General features: G+C 46.0%; 1 protein-coding gene across 4 annotated transcripts in view; it reads left to right on the forward strand.

The window, feature by feature from the left end:
• The first annotated feature begins 574 nt into the window (after positions 1–574).
• Positions 575–13,786, forward strand: part of PHACTR2 (phosphatase and actin regulator 2) — a 298,625-nt gene continuing 285,413 nt past the window's right edge. For 3 of the 4 annotated variants that reach the window (XM_063724674.1, XM_063724676.1, XM_063724677.1), the window contains exon 1: positions 575–840. In XM_063724674.1, the coding sequence (XP_063580744.1) occupies positions 624–840 (217 nt within the window). In that variant the 5' untranslated portion in view covers positions 575–623. The remainder of the gene's footprint in view (positions 841–13,786) is intronic. The other variant, XM_063724675.1, reaches the window with a different exon arrangement.

The raw sequence follows: 13,786 nt of genomic DNA on the forward strand, positions 1-13,786 counted from the left end.
GGGTGCGGGTGGGGAAGGGCATTAGGCTTCACTTCACAAGGGACTCCAGAATCTGCCCCTAACCCGTCCGGCAAGTGCAACGCATTTTCGCGCCGGAGTTTCCTATCTGTTAACTGGGTATGATCATTCTTGCTCCATCACAGGGCAGCTCACGTATGTGTACATGGCACCCCCACCCACCACAGTGGAAATGATATCGTTAACTCTGACCTTGCATCCCAGCTCCTGAAGCCCAAACTCGGCTTTTCTGCGGCCAGATTGCTGGATGAACAGCGCTTTGTGGAGCGGACCCCCTGCTGCCATCCTGCCGGGGGCCAGTGCCCGGGGCTTGGGGGAGGAGCAGCCGGGCAGGTTCGCGGGCACCGAGGGCGGCCCAGCTCCGAGCCCTGCAGCTTTCGCCCGCTGGAGCGAGAGCCGGCTGTAGGCGGCTCCTTCCTGTGCAAACTTTTCTGTCCTCTTCCTCCTCCCGCCCTCCGCACCGGCTCCTCGGCGCCCGGCGTCCACCTCCCCGCCCTTCTCGGTGCCTCCGGGTCCCTGCGCGCGGGGCAGAGCCGGGCAGCAGCGGGCAGCGCTACCCTCGGCGCCGGCCCCACCCGGTGCTCCGGCCCCGCCGCCAGGAGCCGATGGCCGAGGCGGGCTGGCGCCCCGCGGGGTCCCCGGTCGATCCGGCCGGGCAGGCGGCGGCGGTCCCAGTCCCCGAGCCCGAGGCCCCCGCCCCGCAGCCGGCGCCTGCCCTGCGCTGGCTGCCCGGGGACCCGAGTCCCCGCGGCCGCTCACAGAGCGACCTCTCGTCGTCCTCGAGCAGGGGCCGCCCGCTCCGAGTCCACATCTCCGGCTCAGGTAAGAGCGGCTCGGGGCGCTGGCCGGGGAGGGCCGGCCGTGGGCAGGTGGCCGCGAGGGTGACGCGGCCAACCCGGGACGCCCGCGAGCACTGGCCCCGCAGGCTGGCGGCGGGGTGGGGGTGGGGGACAGGGGAGGGCGGAGGCTGAACTCCCCACACCGCCGCCTCCTCGGCCGCCGGGGCTCGGCGACCCTAGGCGGAAGATGCTAAAAGCAGGCGACGGCTTGGTGCGCCTTAAGGGGCGAGTGTGCAGCCTGGGTTGGGGTAGGGAGCGCTCCCTCTCGGCTGCACGGCGCCAGGCAGCACCGCAGCTGGGCTTCCGAGGCTTTTCCATCAGAAAGAGGAACATTCTCGGTCTTCGGCGCGACTTTGGTCCCTCGGAAGGGTGCGGTTCCCTCACTTTGTGGGCTGGGGCCAGGGCAGGTCTTGGGAGGCTTCCCAACTAACTGCTTATGGTTCTGAAATAAAGACGCCTTTTGCGGGTTGCTGGTAAGAGGACCCGGGATATGAGTTTTTCCTCCTTGCAAAAACCCATGAGGTTGATGGGGGAGAGCAGGGGAGAGTTTGGCGGGCTGTTTGTGCCTCTCATCCTTTAACATGTTTTGAAAAAGCCTCGGCCAGGCGCGGTGGCTCACGCCTGTAATTCCAGCGCTTTGGGAGGCCCAAGGCCGGCCGATCACTTGAGGTCAGAAGTTCGAGACCAGCCTGGCCAACATGGTGAAACTTCGTCCCTACTAAAAATACAAAAAATTAGCCGCCGAGGCGGCGCATGCCTGTAGTCCTAGCTACTCAGGAGGCTGAGGCAGGAGAATCGCTTGAACCTGGTAGGCAGAGGTTGCACCACTGCACTCCAGCCTGAATGAAAAAGTGATGCTCCGTCTTACACACACACACACACACACACACAAACCTCAAGCTAGCCCCTCTGCGGTAGCACCAGCTCATGTGTCCTCAGAGGCTGCCCTGTGCCCCGTGCACCGGGACAGACAAAATCAGGAACTCAGCTAAGGCCGATGCTGCCGGCCGAGTTGTGTGACATTGGACAAATCACTTAACCTTGTCTCTCCTATCTCAGTATTCAGAGTGGGAATCATAGTATGGTACTACCACATCGGGAGGTTATGTGGATTAAGTAATCATTTTAAACTGTTTTTGAACAAAGCATTAGCCTAAGAACTGTAGGACTATTTTTTAAAAGTCCACCAGATGTGTCAGGTTTCCACCAGTTGTCTGATGTGCAATCTTTGTAGGATGCATGGGAGCTGGGAAATTAGAAATGAAGCTAGCTAGCATCAAAAACTACCCATAGCAGCAAAAGCCCTGCCAGGGTGTGAATGTGCACTGTACCCGCTACCACTGCCCTGGTTTTCAGGCTCTGTGCTCCGGGATCAGGCCTTCTTTGGGTTCTAACTCAACCTCACCTAAAGCTGAGCTTCCTGTTCAAAAAAGCACATTTCCATGCCTCTAACTCCACTTCAGCTGGCTAACTCTCTCACCATAGCCTTCTGTCTTCTTATTCTTGTCATATTGTTTTTGCCACCCAACATGTGTACTTGAAAAACCTCAAAAGCATTGCCGTTGTGACTTTGTAGATCGCATTGGATGAAACAAGTCAGAACTGTTAGAATACAGGTAGTGGGATTTGTGTGAAGATTCTTCCTCTGAATTTGTAGTGTGAAAAGCATTGAGTCCGAATGTTTTTAACCACCTGCTCTTGGTGTGTTGGCCAAACTGAACTCGAGCCATGGATTATTTTGATTGATTTCTACAAAGATTAACTGTTCAGAGACTCTAAAGAGACCACTGAGAATTCACCTAGTTGGTGATTGTAGACAAAGTATAGCTTGCATCGCCATTTTTTCATTTTCATAGATGGAAGTTATGGACTGTATGCCGAAAAAGGACAACAAAGACATTTAAAATGTGAGTGTGCAAAGTGTACATCATGTGAGCCATGGGCTCCAATTTATAAAATTATTTTACTTCCAAGGACTCTTTGTCTTTTCTGTGTCCTCTTAACGGATGCTAGGAAGTGAAACCTTTCAGCTCAGTTGTCCCCTGTGCCGCAGGATGCTGGCACACATGTAGAAGAGTGAACATCTTTCATGTACCTGATTTCATTTTCAGAACTGAGCCTCAGATCCCTTTAAGAGCAGACTAAATGTGATCAGGAGCTCCCTGCTCTTAGAGTCAGAGAGAAAAAGAATGAGCAGGTCCTTCACTGACACACAGAGTATTTCTCCAGAATGCCTCATAGCCTCTGCAGCCTCTGTAAGCCATGCAGGATGGATCTGAGAATCAGCAAGATGACCGTGCTGGGATCTCTGAATTATCTCAGAGGCACAATAAGAGGGTTACATGCCTTGTAAAAACATTTCTTGGCCTAACACTATAGTAGCCCAATTTCCAGCCCTTCCCCAGAAGCTCTGGGCACACACAGAGGCAGCACCTAGAGCAAGGTCATATGTGGCTTTGCCAAAACAGCCCCTGGACCAGCATCTGTGGCCTCATCTCAGAATCACAGGCCCCACCCCAGGCCTGCTTAACTGAATCTGCATTTTAATAAGATCCCCAAGTTGCTCTTAGACACCTTGCAGTTTGAGAAGTGCTACTCTCCCACACTGGTTTTCAAACTTGGCTACACATAGGAATTGCTTGGGGAGTTAACAACAAAACAACTTGTGGCTGGGTCACACACCTAGGGATTCTGATTTAATTGGCATCAGGTGCATCCTGGTCATTAGATGATGCTAATGAGTAGCAAAGTTTGAGAACTGCTGTTCTGTGCCATATATGTCACCCTGGCTTGCTACCGTATGTCTTGTGATACCGTGATACAAGTGTAAGTTTAAAGAATTTGTTTTAGTACCTTCTCACATCCCTATTGCTACATCCTCTCTTCTACTACTGCAGTCTCCCAAGCAGCCTTCCTCACTCCTATTTTTGATTCCAGCTAGTTGTCAAATGTTCTTCCTAAGGGATAATTTCTAATCATGAGTTAACTCCCTGCTGTGAGTCCTTAGAAGAGTGTTGAGGGGAAAAGGAAATCACCTTTTGCAGTGACAGTGACCTGAAATGGAGAAGAGGAAGGGGAAGAAAGAGTGCTTGCCAAGAGTTGTCAGAGAACAGCCTCCCTCCGGAATGACAGACCATACTTGCTACCTGCAATCATTACCCCAGCCTCCCCCACAGCTCCACCTCCATCCTTTCCAGGAAAGAATAATAAAAACTTGGAACTCAGTCTCTAAAATCTTGCCCTCTGCTGCAAATAGTCAGTCTAATACTAAATATACATTGTTAAAGACCTGTTCTGTGCTAGCACTGTGTTGATAGATACTGTGAGGGTACCCCAAGAGAATTGGCTTCCCCTGACTATGCTAGCTTATTACTAGATTTTTGTCAAGAAAAGCGTTTCAGACTTCAAGGGATTTTATTTAACTTGTGGCTTAAGGAATTTTTCACATAAGAATGCATCTGCTTTATCAGAAAAAAAAAACCCAAGCCAGTTTTATATTTCAAAATCTATACAAAAAAGTTAAGAAAATAAATATTTTCAAATAAGTAATTTTTAAAGATAGAATTGAAATAACAGTGGCATTTATGAATAAACTCTTTTATTGAGTTTATAAAAACGTGGATTCATTTTGCCATATGGTTTTTGAACTCACACTTCTGGAATTCAACAAAAGTTCTGAATTTATTTTTCTTTTTTTTTGAGATGAAGTCTTGCTGTGTTGTCCAAGCTGGAGTACAATGGCTGTTCACCAGCACAACCATAGTGCACTGCAGCCTCAAACCCTGAGGCTCAAGGGATCCTGCTGCCTCAGCCTCCTGAGTAGCTGGTGTTATAGGCACATGCCACTTCTCCCAGCCTTGGATTTTTAAAATATAGTATTTCTTTGTAAATAAGGTGATGTTTAACTCAATTTTTAAAGTAAAATCTTGAAACAAGGTTCTCATAGTATATGGTCAGGTATTCTCTTAAGTTTTAGACCAATCCTGTTCGGTATTAAGGAGCTTTGATAACTTTTCAGTGGTTTCTGATGTGCTGTTCTTATAAGCACAGTGTTTAGTAAGTAAAGAACCTGAAGACACACAGCCACATAGACCATGTAAAGATTCAGCAAGTACCGACTGTTGGCCTACTGGGTGCCAGGTGCTGTTCTGGACCTGTGTGGGCTATAGGGAGGACCAAAAGGTGTTTTTATTTTCATGTGATGATGCTTAGTCTTGCACATTGGGCTGCATAGATCAGAGAACCATTCAAGCCACCTCCAAAAAAAGCAGTATAGGTGTATGGACCACTTCATTAGCTTAGTGTGCAAGTACAATCTCATCTTTTTATTACTCTGATTCATCTCTTCAGTATCCCTATGCCCTGGTACATATAGGCATAGGGGTAACAGCAAATCCAGGATCTTTTTCTCGAATCTTTAATTCCTGGTGTGTTCAGTGCTGAGTGGAAGTGAGAAATCTCGCATACCTCAGTGTACTATCAGTTCATACCCACTGCTTCCTGGCCACTTCCATGAGATACTGCTGTCCAAGACCAGTTCTGCTGTTGGGTCACCTGTGCTGTTGGGGGAAGCTTGTGCTTGCTCATCCCTTGCTGGTGCTTCTACTGTGTTTCTTACTGACCTCCAAGGTTGTAACTCTTTGAGTTGATGCTTTGTACTCCGAAAGGGTGGCTGGGTCCCAAGAGGCTTCTGAGCCCCAGCCACAAGCTGAGCTGCAGGTGCCCTAAGCGAGGAACGATGAACACCTGCTCACTTTACATTTGTGTAACTCTGAGTGGATTTTTTTCCCAAACAAAGACCATCTAGCTCTAAGTTTACTTTCTGTCTCTCCCTGGTCAGGGAATAGCAAGGCTACCCTGCCCAGGCCAGATCGGGCAGTACAAGAGGGTGCTGGATAGAGCAGGTGCTGGTGGGCTAAGGTCCAGCCTGTGCTTTGCCCAGGTCAAGCTGTGCACCTGGTGTGGACATGTGTGCCTTCCTTCTCCCCCAGGGAGAGCACCCTTTTCTTTGCACAAAATCCATGGGCTTCTCATCTACCCAGGAGCCTGACCACCGGTTAGGCTTCATTCCAGAAGGGGCACCTCCCATCTGATTCTCACCAAGTTACCATAGCAGCTGATGACAGTCCTGTACCAGAGCTTGGCACATTTGAAAAATTGGCTTCACCTGTTAAGTCAGGAGGCCCTTTATTAGGTTAGATTGCCCCTGACCTGGGGCTGACACCGGAGAATTGTCAGGAATTGAGGCAACCAATTCCTCTTTCTCTAGCCCTTTCCTAGGCTGGCATGGTCTCAGCAGGCTTGAGCTTCTGTTTGTCTCTCTGTTGACCAGCTTTCTTATTCTCTAATCAAAACAGATTATCTCTCCTTCATAGGTGTTTCCTCATCCATCAACTTAAAATGGCACATCAGGGGTCCTACCTACCTGACAACAATCTTCCTTTGTTTCCTTTTAGCTCTTGCCTTGTGTTTACCTGGGGAAAATTTCTTCATATTTCGTAGTTCAAATTCTCTAGAAAAGACCTATTGTGTGAAGCCATCTTTATACAGCAAGACAGAGATCATATGCCCCAGAGGTGCCTCTGGATTGGTTGCCTTTGATCAGATACCAATTGGAGCCGAAACCAGTTGTGGAGCATGAAGTCACAGTGCCAACATGGCCATGCAGAAGGGACTGAGCCTGGCCAGTTTCCATTCGTCCATTCATTCAATTAGTCTTTATTGATTACTGCTATGTGCCAGGTACTGTGCATACAAAGTACAGGCACTGGGCATGCAAAGGTGAGCAGATGTGATTCTGTGATTCTGGAGTTAGACTGAAAGCAGAGAGGACACTCAGAAAGGGTGTGGCAGGCCAGATACAGCAGTGTCTCTGGTGATCTAAGCTATAGGCCATGCATCATGCTCAGTAAATAACATGATGATGATGATGACTGTTCTTGTTTTCAGAGGATGCATGAAGAGCTAATTTACTTAAACTAGTTAAGCTCTAGTTTGTGTCAGTACATCAGTGGCAGCTCTGAGACAGATATTAAAGCTGTGGATTTATTCTGGCCCCTACCTACTGCTGAAGATGCTGTAGGCAAGGGCATATCTTGATTTTTCATTTCTTCATTCAATCAACAAATGGCTAATGAGCTAACACAAAGGTTGCAAAGACATCCCTCAGGAACTCACAGTTTAGTGGGGAAAAACAGGCCAATAAGCCAAAGACCACAGTGCAATAAAGTATAAGCTATGATTAGTGCCCTGTCCTGGGCCTGGGGGAGAACCTAGGAGGGTCGGCTATAGGGAATGGCTTTGGGGAGAAAAGCCCTCTGGGAAGAAGTGAAACCTGGGCTATCTCTGTGCAAAAGGAGGAACTGAAAGATGGAGTTGGGTTGGGGAGGAAGAGTGTTTGGGGATGGGAAACAGTACATGCAAAGGCCTGAAACAAACTGGCATAATCAGAAAACACTCAGCAGTTGCTTTTGGCTCTGAGCAGGGTTCTTTTGGGAGAGAAGGGAGAGTAGAGAGCTGGGCAGAGACTGAGTATGGGAGGTTGCTGTGTTTGCCTTTTTCTTGGGAGACACAATTTAGGCAATGTTTATAAGGCATTTGCAAGTTTGATATGGATATATTCTGAGTATATTCTGACATGAATACTGAAAGACAGAGACAATGGTAGAAAGAGCACAGACAACTGAGATTGGGACTGTCAGGGCTCAGAAAACAATACCTCAAAGCGTGGTGCTTTGATGTGCTGAGTATTTCTAACTGAAGGACATTGGAAAGGCCTCAGAAGTAAAGCCTCTCTCTGACCTTCTCTTGCTCTTCTCTTGACCTCCTATCTTCTGTTCCCCTTTCTCCCGAATCGCAGGCCACAGAGGCTAGAATTCCTCTTCCCTGAGGTGAGTTGTAGAAACTAGGAATGTTACTCTAACCTTGCCCTGACTTTTTGTGTAGGAACTAGCCATAAAGAAATCCTTTGACCTGCCTCGTGTGATAGTAGGTCATAAGACCTTCATTCCAGGAGGGAGGGAGGGAGGGAGTGGGAAGGAAGGGAGGCAGGGAGGGGGAAGGAAGAAAGGAAGGCAGGCAGGCTCCCATATCAAATAAAACTTTGATTCAAGAAGTTTGTTAGGCTTTCCTCTTGTTAACCTGTCTTGTGTTATAAGAGTGTTGCCATGACCCTTATGATAGGTGAGAAAAGGTATCACACCTTTCTCCCCCATACACAGAATCTGGTTATTATCTGTGTAATCTTGGTCAGGACAGATTGACACCTGTCACCTCCCTATGCTAGGTTTAAGTCACCTCCCTATGCTAAGTTTCCTTATATCTGACCTGGAAATAATTAGTAACAGTAACACATAGCTCATAGGATTATTGTGAGGCTGAAATGTGTGAAAGGTGCTTTTGAACTTTAAAGTACTGTGTAAGTGGTGGCACCTTTGCATGCTTCCATTATAAGACTTATTGTGCTGCATTCAAAGGATGCATGGATTTTTCTCCTTCCCTGCACCATAAAATCACTGAAGATGGAAAGCATATTTTATTTACTTTTGCATTTTCAGTACCTACTACACAGCCTGGTACATACTAGGTGCTCAGTAGATACTTGTGGAATTAATGCATGAATTACCTTAAAAATAGTTCTTTTGACATTAAGTATCTATAAATCAAAAACTAGCCTAAAGTGATTTTTTTTAAATGTGTAAATAGAAGATTGGGTAAAAATGGGGATTTCCAAATGTTTTAAAATTTAAAAATAATGAGAGATTTTTGTTTTTTTTTTTCTTCTTTGAGACAGGTCTCACTCTGTCACCCAGGCTGGAATGCAGTGGTGCTATCTCTGCTCACTACAACCTCTGCCTCCCATGTTCAAGCGATTCTCCCACCTTAGCCTCCTGAATAGCTGGGACTACAGGCATGTGCCATCATGCCTGGCTAATTGTTGAATTTTTGGGTAGAGATGGGGTTTCACTGTGTTGGCCAGGATGGTCTCGAACTCCTGACCTCAAGTGAGCCGCCCATCTAGGCCTCCCAAAGTGCTGGGATTACAGGCATAAGCCACTGCTCCTGGCCTGTTTTTGTTTTTTATACAGCTACCCATGAGATCATTAGAACTTCCTTGGGGTTAGTGTGTAAACCTCACTTGGCAACACCTGTGGAAGTGAAGAGTGAAAAGGAAGTCATAAGTGTCAGTTCAGCCTGAGGCTAGTGGTGATGGAACCCCAGCCATGGGGACTCTGCAGCCTCCTGGGAACGCTGGTGCTGGGTATTGGATGCAAGAGTGTAGGCAAACGAAGGCAGAAGGAAGTGCACTCATGCTAGCCCAATCCTGCATTATTTCCCCACATGATCACACTCTATAGCAACCTGTGAGAGAACAGTGTATCGGCTCCTTTTTTCAGGTAAGGAATCTGGTTTCAGAAGAGTGGAGTAACCCACCCAAGTCCCTCAGGCAGCAGGGAAGGAATAGAACCAAGACTCAAATCTTCATGACTTCAAAACGCATACTCTTTTCTTACCCTACACCACCCTAGTACATATCTGTCGCCCCTCATAGAAACAACTCATGTTTATCTCCACCAACAGAGGGAAAATTGCATTATGTTTTACTCTGAATTATGAAAGAGATCATTAGAATAAATATCACTTTCTATCAAAAAGTATTTTTAAGGCCCCAGTCAATGGTCTGTCTACTTTAAGGCACATTCAACACCACATTTCTAGCATAAAGAACAAATTTGACTTACTCGTGATGGAGTGTTCTGCCATGTTTTCAGCCTAGCACATTTCAGTGATCATTACTTAGGTGGATTCTTTTAATCTAAAACAATTCAGTTTTGGAATCATGTGTTTAATTCATGCCCAAGAACCATATCTTGTCTCAAGGTACAAGTGTAGTTTCGGTTACAGTGAAACTCAGGAAAAAACATTGAAGCAGCTTTAGTGTTTTTAAAATACCATGCTGAGTGACTCATTATCTTTGATCACACTTGCTGAAATTTGCACAGAGAAGTAGGTTGCAGCAGCTTGCCTTAGAAAGATTTCTGAGCTCTAACTTATTTTGTGACCTATTGGCTAAAATCTGACATTTATATGCCTTACTTTGCAGTTTCTTGATACCTCTGTGAAGTCTTGAGAAAGAGTAGCTATTGCTTATCCCTCGTAACAGGAAGAAACTTGTGACTTAAAAAAAAAAAAAAAAAAGCATGTTATCTCTCTCTAGAACTTTGGACTGTGGCTAGGGCAAGAATGTCAAAGGTACAATGCTTTGATTTTGGGTCCGTAACTCACATACTGTAAGCGTGTGACATAATAATTGATGGTCATTAGTCAGGTCATCAATGTTGATTTATGATCTTTTTTGTTTTATGTATATTTTCACCTACCTGAATGTTTGGCATATCTCCTTTGGAGGTATAATTTCTATTAAATAATCTTCAAGTAGCCTAAATATCAAGAACAAACATATTAAACCCCTTTTCTCCAAACTACTGGGCATTATAAATCTTTGATTTCTGCTCCAGAGGTTTGGACAACAAGACAGAAAGATGTGATAGTGATAAAGAATGTGACTTAGCCTGGGCGCAATGGCTCACACATGTAATCCCGACACTTTGGGAGGTGGAGGCAGAAGGATTGCTTAAGTCCAGGAGCTTGAGACAAGTCTGGGCAACATAGTGAGACCCCATCTCTACAAAAAAAAATAAAAAATAAAAAATTAGCCAGGTGAACTGGTGTGCACCTGTGTTCCTTTCTACTCAGGAGACTGAAGTGGAAAGATTGCTTGAGTCCAGGAGTTCGATGCTGCAGTGAGCTGTGATTGCAGCACTGCAGTCCAGCCTGGGTAACAAAGTGTGATCCCATCTTAAAAAAAAAAAAAAGAATGTGGCTTATGGTTAGTAAGTGTAATAGAATTTATGTCTTCAAATGAGTGTTATCTTTTAGAGTTGTCATATTGGAAGAGTATATACTTATTCCCCTTATAATCTTATTAGGCAAAACAGTGTTCAACAAAAGTTTTGTGACTAAAATATGTGGCCCATGTTTTTATCCTCTTGCCCTGACTATACCTCAATTGTAGCTCTTTCTAAAAATCATGTCTACATTTGAGTGACATAGATGTACTGTCACTGAGGAAGATTTGAAAAAGCATTCCATAAATGGCAGTAACAGTGGCCACGTTATAGGAATACATTTATTGTCTCCCAGCATGATTATTTTGGTGGGAATAACAATAATTTGGACAGCTAAGTCATTCACATCACTTTATAGTAACACTGCGTACCTCCAAAATATATAACCACACAAGGTAATATGTGCTAACCAAGCAGATCAATTGGAACTGTTAACACAGTGACTGTGATATCTAGAAAGTAAAGGAGCTTTGAAACAGCCACTGTGACATTTGTAGAAGGGACTCAATCAGATATGAATGAGAGGATTACTAAGTAATAGCAAGGGTTTGAACAAAACAAACAAATTTCCATAGTTAGCAATAGAGACTCCCTTCTTCGAATGAAGGAAAAGAGGTTTGTTTGTCTGTTTGTTAACAAGAGCAGCCATTAACCAGGAAGGAGAGTGTGGCTTCATGATACCTTGCGGCCAGGAACTGATACATTGATACATTGGTTGTGATCAAGGAGGGCACTCCCTTTTTGTTTCCAGGGATTGATCTAACTCTCTCTTGCCTGCTCTATCCATCTATCTATCTATCTATCTATCTGTCTGTCTGTCTGTCTGTCTATCTATCTACCTATCCATCTATCCATTCATCATCCATCATCTATTAATCTATCTATCATCATCATCATCATGTATATCATCTATCTATCTTATTTTGACCTACTATAACAAACTGTCATAGACTGGTTGGCTTATAAATAAGAGAAATTTATTTCTGTTATTATGTCTCACAGTTCTGGAGGCTGGAAATTCAAGATCAAGACACTGGCAGATTCAGTGTTTGGCGAGGGCCTGCTTCCTGGTACATAGATGGCCGTCTTCTTGCTGTGTCCTCACATGGCAGAGGGAGGAAGAAAGCTCTTTGTGAGCTTCTATAATGACACTAATTTCATTCATGAAGTTTCCACCCTTAATACCTCATCTAATCCTTATTACCTCCCAAAGACTCCACCTTATAATACCATCATGTTAGGGGATAGGGTTCTAATGTTTGGATTTTGAAGGGATACAAGCATTCAGTCCATAACACTACCTAACTAATCTGTCTTTCCATCCATTCAACCATCCATCCTTCTGTCTTTCCCTCCCTCCCAGATTTCTCTGATGCCTTGAGCATATATTCTCCTTAGATTTCCCCAATTTACATGTCTTCTGTTAAAGCTAGCAGAGAGGGCTGCCCTTGGATCCCAATTCCACACACCAGCCTGGTAGCCATTCCTGACACCAGCTATATCCGTTTTGTTGGACAGAGACCACTGGGATGTATTCTTGCAGGTGTGGAGAGCACAGTTCCTCGATGAGAGGTGGGGGACTGGGAAAACACAACAAAAGCATTCATTACCTCCTTGTACCTGGGGCCTGGGGAGGTAAGGAATTCCAGGGCTTCTGGGAAGCATATATGTCACAGAGAAAAGCCTAATGTCTTTTAGGTGAGAAAGAAGGGAAAGAGTAGAGTAAGAAAACTATGTGAAATAAGGAAGCATTTTTTTTAAATAACGAAGTGGATGTTTCATTGCACCATAGGTGTTTTAGAGTTGTGGGGAAACAAGCAAGAATGAGGCATGTTCCTAGGGAACAACAAGGTAAGAATAGGAAGGATGATGGAAATCATTGGCTGGGGTGAGGTGGGGGCACCTGTGGCTTGAGGAGTATAAAGAGTACAGGGAAGAAGGCTTGGCCATGAAGACAGGCATTCTCTCCCCCTGACCCAGATTGACATGGTGCCTGATCTCCTCCCCAGCGAACATGCCAGTCTGTAGGGTGCACATTTCCACAGAGCTGTCTGGGCCCCTCTGGTTTCCATTCAAGGCAGCCCTCAGTGGTCATTTAACCAGCTCTCCTCATTCCTTCAGGAAGATTAATAGTGGGCCTCACATGGCAGATCAGGCCTAGGTCTCTTCCCAAATGGAACAATATGGTAGTGAGGCCAGTTCAAACCCTTGCTTTCTGGGGATTACATCCCCAAGGGTGACCCTGAATTCAGAGGCCTGCTCGGGGTGCAGGATGGCATTCCTTTGGCCTAATCTGATGAAACATTTCTCAGCAAGGGTTTAGAATTTGCATGAGGTCACATGTGATTATCCAGATCTGGATTTATTGTTTTTTTATGGGGGTGACTGCTCCTTAGGCAGCTGACACATTCTCAGAAGGCCAGCCACAGGCAATGGCAAGATGAGAATGTTTGCCCAAGCCCAGGAACATGCTGGGGGGGACTCAGCAGCTGCTAAGCAGCTATGGAGGGAGAAAGGTGTTTTGAAATTTCTGGTGCCGAAAAACCTGCCTTGTACATGAAAATCTGTAAGCAAATGTCCCTGTTCCACCTCCCCTTCCTGAGCTGCCTGGCTGCCACTCCTCCCTTCTTCTGCACACGTCTACTTTAACAGTTGCTTATTGAGCCTTCTTCTAAGGCTTCCCTTGATGTTCATGTTTGCAGGCCCTCACCTGTGTTAAAGTCATGCCTAGGAGTGGGGGTGGGGTGTCTCGATATGATTCAGCCGGTCCCCGGCCTCAACAAGCAAGCTCTTAATCCTAGATCGTGGTTTTCAGCCATGATCACCTTGCTGCACTGTTAATAGACAATAGGCAACAAAGGCACACCACAAAGGATGAAAACTGAGAGTCCCAGTCAGCCACACCAGAAAGCGCCAAGGCTACCATTTTTTGCTAGGTGGGAGTTGGAGTGATATCTCAATGCATCAGTGGACTACTCAAATCAAACGTAATGGTCTGCTGACCAGAGCTCCCACTCCGAG

Source organism: Pongo abelii, chromosome 5, assembly GCF_028885655.2.
Source record: "Pongo abelii isolate AG06213 chromosome 5, NHGRI_mPonAbe1-v2.0_pri, whole genome shotgun sequence".
Taxonomy (NCBI): Eukaryota; Metazoa; Chordata; class Mammalia; order Primates; family Hominidae; genus Pongo; species Pongo abelii.